Source organism: Anoplopoma fimbria, chromosome 15, assembly GCF_027596085.1.
Source record: "Anoplopoma fimbria isolate UVic2021 breed Golden Eagle Sablefish chromosome 15, Afim_UVic_2022, whole genome shotgun sequence".
Classification (NCBI taxonomy): Eukaryota; Metazoa; Chordata; class Actinopteri; order Perciformes; family Anoplopomatidae; genus Anoplopoma; species Anoplopoma fimbria.
The window spans coordinates 20,455,685-20,464,815 of NC_072463.1; the positions used below are offsets into that span (position 1 = coordinate 20,455,685).

General features: G+C 42.4%; 1 protein-coding gene across 2 annotated transcripts; it reads right to left on the reverse strand.

Annotated features, from left to right (window-relative positions):
• Positions 1 to 4,897: 4,897 nt before the first annotated feature.
• ap5m1 (adaptor related protein complex 5 subunit mu 1) lies at positions 4,898 to 9,081 on the reverse strand. 2 transcript variants are annotated; one of them, XM_054613903.1, is made up of 8 exons: positions 8,861 to 9,078; positions 8,056 to 8,716; positions 7,738 to 7,965; positions 7,518 to 7,657; positions 6,552 to 6,637; positions 6,335 to 6,447; positions 6,030 to 6,126; positions 4,898 to 5,941 (listed from the first exon to the last, which is right to left on the reverse strand). In XM_054613903.1, the coding sequence occupies exons 1-8, from the start codon at positions 8,926 to 8,928 to the stop codon at positions 5,859 to 5,861; spliced, it is 1,476 nt and encodes a 491-aa protein (XP_054469878.1). In that variant the 5' UTR covers positions 8,929 to 9,078; the 3' UTR covers positions 4,898 to 5,858. The 2 variants fall into 2 exon arrangements, 1 of the variants encoding a protein (XP_054469878.1); XR_008531743.1 differs by lacking the exon at positions 4,898 to 5,941 and having other exon boundaries at positions 6,036 to 6,126; positions 6,610 to 6,637; positions 8,861 to 9,081.
• Between the last annotated feature and the right edge of the window lie 50 nt (positions 9,082 to 9,131).

The window sequence follows — 9,131 nt, forward strand, 5'->3', positions numbered from 1 at the left end:
CCGAACCACAATGGACCCTCCCTGCTCTGCCAGTCACTGTGGAGCAGCCGGCAGGAGTTTTGGGACAGAGGAAGACAATCTTACCTCCACTGAGACAAGAAATAACCCTTTCCACACTCTCAGGTTAGTACGTCTCCTGGCTCTAATGTTTGATTCACATTCAGGCTTTTATCATTTTTAACTAACCAGTCTGTGCTGTGATACTGATTCTGATATATAACAGTGTGGGCATGTGTGTGTGCTGTAAGAACCATGCTTTGCAGGAAACCTCCCACCAAAGCAAAGTAACAATTCAAGCATCATTCACTCCCATCCACCCCGAAGACCCCAGGTTAGCACGGCAAAATCAGCTGCCTAATATAGTTTTATTAACTATAACAAGCTATTCTTGTTGCCTGATTCATATGAGAAGTTTCTCATTTGTTCAATCCTGTGCTGGGACTCTGGCAGACATAACTCTGCAATATTGTTCCTGAGTTGTTGTGATTTTTATCCAGACATACCATCATTTTCTCCCCTCAGACACTGCAACCACTGGCCCTTCAAATTGGCCACACAAGCAGTGCCAATCAAATTGCCATGGTAATAAAAAAAGAAAAAAAAGAAACATATCGCTGCTGACTGTCCCAGCTTCACCGACCCCATGTCATCTCAGAACCCAATAAGGACTTTCATGTTTGTTGTAGGGCAGGGACTGCAGCGATGGGGGTGTCCACCTGTTTTCTACAATCGGCCTGACAGGACACCCTGGCTCCAGCAGAATGATTCAGGTAAAGCATCATGACAAAGTACGGAAGAGCTGAAGTGCATCAATAACATAAATAATTCAGATCATGCATTTTTATATTGAGGCAAAATTAAAGGCTGCAGGCATGCTTGCCAGAGATGGGGGAAAAGAAAGAGGGAGAAGAGAGAGAGGGAGACAGCTGTGAGTTGTGAGTCTGGGCTCTTCAAGTCCCAGTGGATCTGATTAAAGTGTTGATGGAGTGGAAAGTAGGGTGGTCTACAGCCATGACTGGCCCTCAATGGGATCTATTCTCAGGGAACAGAACCCCCCCCCCCCATTATTAGATACACAGTCTTAGACAAAAACAAAAGTATAGTCTTGACAGTCACATGATTCTCCCTATTCAATGGTTTTCTTTGATATTACATCTGTCCATAGGAAATATATTAACTTAACTACAAATCCCACATATCACATAAAGCATGTATTGTAATACACTGTATGTGTATATAAGAAGAAATCCTGCTTAAGTAAAAAGTACTTAAGTATCATATAGAAACTTTTTTGTGGGACTGCTAACAACTGAAAGATCTGAAGTAACATTACCTAATAAAGTACAGCAAATGGTCTTTCCACCACTGGTTTCTTGACTGTGGTCTTTCTAGGGAGGATTCCTGGAGGCCCAGACAGCTCTCACTCAACAGGCTCATCGGCATCGGCGAAGTCACATCCGACATGCCAGAGAGCAGAGAAGACATAAGGTTGTCTACTCAGTTAATGGTAGGACTGTGAATTGTTAATCTAATATGCAAGCTTGTTACAAAAAATAATATATATATGAATGTTGTCTACTAATTCCAATGTCATTTAAATTGGCCATCTAGTTGGAGGACTCTAACATACTTAAGATTATACTGATATATCAGCCGAGGCTAATGTTGCTGATCTGGCTATTAAGTAGGCCGGCACTAGTAACTGAGAGACCGGCTGTGGTAGATTAGAAGCTGACTATTCATTCGACAACTTTACAACTCGTGCATCAAACCTGGCAACCAACTGGATTGGCTATTGGCTTTTTGGATAAAACGTGCATTCCCTTTACTGACCAGCAGGGGGCGATTTATTACCCAAGTAAACTTTGTAAACATGAGTTTATGGTCTCAATAGCTAGTTTCAAGTCTTCTTTAATACAGCATGATGTTCATTCATTAACTTCTGGTCCCATTTGGAATAACATAGACCATAAAGCGGCGTATGCTTTAGAACGCGCTTACTGTGATTGACTAACTCACTACGTCACTCCTCCGCATGCCAAATATGGTAACTTCCCTTCATGGGTTTAAAAAAACAACAACATGGCGACGGCGTTAAAATAAATACAAAATGTGCAATACATTTTACTCCGTACTGTAGGCTATATCTGAACAGGCTGTATAGGCTACTGTACGTAACCACATACTAGGCTATATGTAGCTATAACGTAAACATTTTGTTTTTTTTAACAATTTAAAATCTATCTGATCACTCCTTGCGCTCCCGACTTATTTGCAATATTTGTATCCTATTTGTATTTGTAACATACTTGGTCACTAAAGACAATTCTGTATGTGATATTGTTCAAGCGGTGGAAACTACTTGTAGGGCAATAGCACAGATTTCTCAAAGGTAAGATTTCACAATACTAAGATAATTATTATATTTGTAAATGATAACATATTTAAGTCTAAACTAGACAGATCACAAATTAACCTATGAGGTAAAGGAACTGCACATGCTGCTGACTCAGGGAAAGCATGAGATGCACACCTAGCTCAGGATCAGGCAGGCCACAGACGTGCACAAGACAATAAGACACAAGAAGAGGAGATGCAAGTGGAGCAATTAACGCTGCACCCAGAGGAAATGCTGGAATTCAGTGGGCGACTGGCATTACCATGGTTTTACATCAGCACCTTCTAATGACTAGCCTTAGAAGCTAACGACCAGCCAAGCCAGTAGCTCATTTGGTGGGTTTCTAGCCCTGGCATGCTATTTGCTTGCCTCGTAAGCTAATGACCAGCAAAGTCAGTAGCCGATAGGTGAGATGCATGAGTTACCACCTTGGTCAAATGAAAAGTCGCTGACAGCTCATCATTGATCAAATCAGTACCTGGCTTCAGCAAGGATATGGCCTCTGCTGACTTTTATCCCTTACCCTGCACCACACAAATACAGAAGACATCCAGAGGAGGAAACTTGTGAGAAGGCCCACAGAAAGGGACATCTTCTGTGATGAGACCACAGGAGAAAGTCTGCACCCCAGCTGCCTTCAGGACCCAGAATCTCTGCCTCAACTTATTGAAGAGAGACAGCTTAACCAGCCATAAAATCAGCCCCTGTGCCATGGAGAAGACGGGATCCAGATAGATCAAGCTCATGTTCCCAGAAACAGAGAGGAAAGACAGTCTTTAGACAAAAGACTTATCAAGGAGAACTGAAAGGGAAGTAGTGAGAAAAGAAGAAGGGTACATCACAGATGGATAGTTGGATGTGGCATGAGTTTGCCAGAAGCTTTCAGACAGTGTGGATAAAAGGTGCAAGAGGAATCTGGGACAATAAGCCGGACTAAGAACACTTAGTCAACCAACATGCAATATGAACAAACCTCTTGATGTGCCTCCTATATGTGTGTGTATGACGCCCTCTATGGGTGAAAGCAGTGAGAACACTTGCTGTCAGGCAGTAGATCTGAAGCTCATTTAGCCTTACTACAATATTCATAGCAAACATCCCAAAACATTTTTTATATTTAGCTCAAGGAGTTGAGATTCAACTCAGCCATCTTTGAAGCTTCTGTCCTTTTATTGGGCATTTGCTATAGAAATTAGCACTTAAGAATCCCTCAGTGTAAAGATATCCTATTATTTGAAAAGATATGTAGCTCTTGAACAATAATTAGTCTGAAAAAAAGAAATTGCTGATTGCACCATCGTTCTTCAAGCGGTCTCCCTGAGGCCGGCTCCTAGCGGGTTTAGAGAAGCTGAGAAAAACTGGACTCCTATCAGACACCTGGGGCCACAGTGGCCAACAAAAGCCTGGTCCTCGGGCACGGTGCGCTAGATGAACATTGCTGGGATCCCATTGCACAGAGGGGGAATTAAAGAAAAGATTATCTGGCAGTGGTTGTATAGAACTATTACAATGGATGAAATAAGCATTAAAGTGTTTTAAATAACTCAAAAGGTCTAACATGAACTTTATTGTACTCTACCACTGGGTGTCATAATTGGGTTAAGGGGCACAGAGAAGTAAAGTCCCACAGTTAAGTGGATAACAGTTGCAGTGTTTATAATAGTGTAGTTAATGTTTTGGTATATAAATATATTTTGGTATGGTCGGTCATTTTGAGCTTTTAAGGCTATGCAACATTGTGATATATTAACATGATTTATGACAATCCACACTGCTACTTTACTTTCACAAATGTATTCTAGCCTTTGTTATTATGATGAATATTGTACAATCCTGTTAATCCCTTTTTTTCCATGTATGTATACAAGAGTAAGCAAAGATGAAATAAATAAATAATTAATGACTCTGAAAAACTGTGTAGAACTAAAGAGCCAAAGGTATGAGCTGAAGGCGCTGGAGCAGAACAACACATTAAAACGAGTCCATCTACTTAGCAAGCCATTCAATCAACAAAGCAAAGTCTGCCAGTAAGAGGTCACTGACTGCAGACTTGAGGAGCCAGAATGACCACATATTGGGAAACTGAGGAGCTTTAGAGTGGCCCGACTCTTCAAAAAAAACTTCTCCTTTTCCAGTTCGCTAACCATACACACTGGGCCTTAAAGCCAAATCATCGTGCAGGGGGAGAGCCGAGAGGTCTCGGTGTCTGCCACTCCGTACCGCTACATAAAAAGAAGGTGAAGGATGCCGTGTGAGCAATTGGTTCCAATTGACAGAGGATTGGTCATGGTCAGCCTTCTGAGTGGAAATCCACGTGAGAATGTAGCAGTTGGACCAGCAAGGGGCACAAGAGGCCAAAAGCAGACAATGAGTGCACTCAGAGGAGTCTGGCTGCTGTGGAATAGAGGGGCACAATCTTCTTTGATTTAACCCTTCATTGGCTGGTTATTTATTTAATTTAATACACTGAGGTGGAGTTTTCATAGTAGAAATGTAAAAGCATGTAAGTTAGTATGAAACCCATCATAGTTCAGGTTAAAAAAAAATGTAAACAGTGAGAAACATCTGGAACTACATGCTCCTATTTAAATAATATCTTTGTACAGTAATTGAATATTGATTAAAATACTACACTGACACAATAATATACTTTAAGTTGTACATTAATTAATTTAATGCACCTATGCAACCCAATCATTTCCATTCTTGTGACTTTTTCACCAATTAGGCAGGTCCTTCTCTCTGAATGGGGCCGGCTGCTTTTAAGTCCCAGAGGGCCAGAAGGTCAGCGCTCAATCACAGTCTGGCTGGAGAGGTTGAGTGTTTGAACTAGCCACTAGTTGACAGGGCGGGGATGGGGTCAGAAGGGGTGGGGGAGTGATTTGTGAAGGGGGCAAGGACTCCTGCCAGCTCTAAAAGAGGAGCCTTTTGTAGCCAAGACACTGGCCAGAGCAGCCTGGCCTTTCACAGCCCAGCCGCCCCTCTCCTCTAGGCCCACAACAGCTGATAACAAGGCCCCAGCTGCTAATTATCCGGCTGATGGAGAGTCACTGAAGTGGGACTGTCAGAGCGAGGGGTGGCCATTGTGTCTGCAATGGGATAAATTTGAGGGAGGGTGAAGGTTGGTGGATAAAGAAGTTGGACTCCAGGAACAGGTTGTTTTTTTAAGTATCAATCCATCAACATAATCAATATTTCTGCCAGTCAAAGACTGCACATTGTGAGCTGTTCAGAATGAAAGCAAAATTATGACATGATTATAATACTATTTATTTATTATTGTGAATGTTATCAAAATGTTCTATCATTGTGAGCTCAGCAGTAACAAAAATATAGTAACATGTTTTATGGGGTCACATATCCAGTCTGGATCACTGTACGGTATTTGCTCAGTCTTCATACATGTTACGTTACAGTGAACTGAGCACCTTTCATCTGAGCTGCTCTTAATGTGTCCATGCTACAGCATCATCTGCCCAGAGGATACCGGAGCAGTTCCGGTTGAATTCCATATGAAGTACTCTTTGGATTGAAGTTCGCGAGCTGAAAATAAAAGAGACAGTGTTTATTCACAAGTTTCAGAAAATGTCTATACAGCCACATTTTGATCAAAAAACTATTGTAAGCTTACATGTTATAATCCGTGGCTTGGCAGAGGAATAAACCTGCACTGAATGCTGGTCAACACCGCATCCAGAGAGCGTCATGTCAGGAACTTTGAAATACAACTGTGAAGATAATGGAGGGAGTGTTAATCACTTCACAACCCAATATTTATATATTAATAAATCCTTTATCCATTTAATCGTATCCCATTAGCTGTTTAAAAATGTCTGCAACATGCTGTAGGTGTAAATAAACAAACTGGATCATAAATCACAGATCTTTTAATCAGGCTAATCAGGCTCCTGAATATCACTAAATGTATTAACTTACTTTGATATAGGCTGTGAGTTCTGTGCAAAGGGGGTCAGTGGGTCCTGGTGTCAGCCCAGAAAAGCTGATCTTGCCCTCCATTGTGACCTCACGAGATTTAGGGAACTTTTGTCCTAAATATCAGTGAGAGGAAACTACTCATTAGTGTCAATTTCAAATATACAGCTGCATTAAAGTGATATTTTTTAACATTGATGCTCAGCAGCACAGTGCCTACCCAGGCCCCAGACAAGCAAGTTCTTCTCTTTTGAAACATCCATTTGTCCAGAGCTCACCTTCACATCCACAACACCCATCTGATCCCTGCACAAGATGCAGAGTCCACATTCAGATGTTGGTGCAAACATAAAGATTTAAGAGGTTGGGCTCAATCACTAGAAGAAAAGAGTGTTTTATCCTCTCTGCTCTACAAGAAAACCCACAGGAACAGTGGTAAGTGCATTGTGAAAGAACTGGACAACAGGATGGTCTATTGCTAAAATAAATGGTTTTAAGTGTTGGTAGTGTAATCTTTTTTTGGGGACATTTCTGTCATATGTGTGAGAGTATTTTATCACATGATTCCACATGATTGGGTTGAGTTCGAAACTTGTAGATCAGTTTATTTGTTTACTTTGTCTATTGGGGTTATTACCTGGCTGTTGGATGACTCAATAATTCAGCTTACGTGAGTTATTTAGTAAGACCAGTACAGGTGTTTTGAAAAGAAAACTGTGCAATGTGAATATGCACTCAGGACGGCTCTGTTCCATATTACAAAGGCCCACATAAGACACCATAAACCAGGTATAAATAATGAAACATAATCTTCTCAGCAATATATGTAATCAATGACGTGTTCCTCGTGTATACGTGGTGTTTCCAATGTTAATAGCAGTTTTTAAAAAGCAATTCTCTCATTGGTGGTTTTATATGACTGCGAGCTGGAATTAATTTATGCATTAGTAGTCAATATAAATATCTCACCTACTTTTAATAAGATTTTAAAACAATCCAAATTCAATATCAATAATTGATTATTCTCAGGCTTTAAAACAGAATGCCGTCTAGACAGAACGTCATGTATTTATTATAGGATCATTTACCTCCAAATATAGGATTGATCATAAAGCATTAAACCTCTTTGCTCTACAGAAAACAAACACTGGAAGTTGCTCAGTTCTGAAAGATTACATCCTCTTACCTGTTAAAGAATGGCATGTGTGCCTCACAGTACTCAAAGCTGTTCTTCACACTCTCGTGAAGTTTGAGGGTCACCGACACACGCAGCTGATTCTCTTCTTCCCTCAGTTGATACGAACCGAGGATAGGAGGAACAGGGACCTAATGAAATATTGTAGAATTCACTTATGGCTTTAACACTAATGTGTGGGGTGAGAAGTATGTTTTAGTATGTTTAATACCTGAGATGTATAGCTGCATAGTCTGAACGGCTCCAGAGGAGGAGAGAAGGGGAACTTGTACGGACCAGAGAAAGCTGAGCCATCACAGTTATCCACACTGCTGGCAGTCAGGATACAAGAATCCAGTGAGGTGACACAAGGATGGACCAGGATGTCCTGTAGTGGAGATCCATTTGGTGGCAGTGTGAGGGTCACCGTCACATTTGGGAGCATGCCTTCCACTTCACACTGTTACAGAAAGACAAAAGAGTAGAATAAAGGAAAAGAATGGGGGAAAAGTTATAACATTACTGGCTTTCCTTTACACTGTGCTCTTACTTTGCATGTCACAGTGCCATAAACATCCCATAGGTCCTGTCTGCTCCGGTTACCATACTGCATGGAGCGCACTGTTTCTTTTAATGCAACGTTCACCACAGCTCGACCGCGGTGGAGCCCCGTCTTCCAGGCTGGCTGCTTCTGGTTCCCAGCAGGAGTAGGCACTGTGGATGTAGCAGGCGCCCCTAAAAGTGGCACATCGAGTGGTGTGCCAAGTGGACAAACCTGCAAGAGTACAGATGGCAGCATGGCAAGACGAGAGGCCATCCCCTCGTTATCAGGCTTACCCCCAGAGCCGAGGAGAAAAGTCTGCAGACCTGCCAAGAGTGTTAGGCCCTGGGAGACAGACAGCAGGCTGGCAAGGGGTGGCCGTGGCTCAGCGGGGGCATCCACTATAGGCAGGCAAGCTAGGGTAAGAGGCCCATGTGAGATGGCCAACACTGGCCAAAGTATTCCCTTTCCAGGACCGTCCACACGCAGCTCCAGGGCTGGTGATCGCTGACGATGCAGGCAGTCATCTCTGAGAGCTACATAGGACTTGTCTGAGTCTGAAAGCCCCAACTCAGTGAGCAGGAGCTGCAGCACACTGTGGTCTTCTGGGACTGCTACATATGAGGAACCTGCCAGGCTCTTTGCACGGTGCTCCACTGTAGCAAACCTCCTGTGGGGGGGGAAAAGACACAAGACATTATAATACAAGATACTGTAGGAGGCCATCAGTGAGCACAGCAGAGCTTTTACTACACTACACCCAACACTATTGTAAACAGGAATAAGGGAGCCATTACAACTCACGTGACGTTACCTTGTGAAACGTATCGACACATTTTCTCCCTTCTCGTGAGAAATAATCCACAGAGCACGCACACTCATCAGTCCTATATTTACAGCCTATTCTGTGACGTCAACATTAATATTCTCATCGTATCGTTGTTCAATCCAAATATCCCCTATGAATTGTCCTCAAACGCAGCGTTTCACTTCCTGCTTCTGCGTCATGTGACGGTAACCAGCCAATCACGTGACTTCCGCGCTTGCGCACTCGCCTGCTTTTATTCCCCCACCCTTCTCCTCCC

Coding starts and splice junctions, on each gene's coding strand:
- ap5m1 (XM_054613903.1), bottom strand. CDS start 8,928: ATGAGTGTGCGTGCTCTGTGGATTATTTCTCACGAGAAGGGAGAAAAT. Junction 8,717..8,860: donor GTGTCGATACGTTTCACAAG/GTAACGTCACGT, acceptor CCCCCCCCACAG/GAGGTTTGCTACAGTGGAGC. Junction 7,966..8,055: donor ATGGCACTGTGACATGCAAA/GTAAGAGCACAG, acceptor TTTCTGTAACAG/TGTGAAGTGGAAGGCATGCT.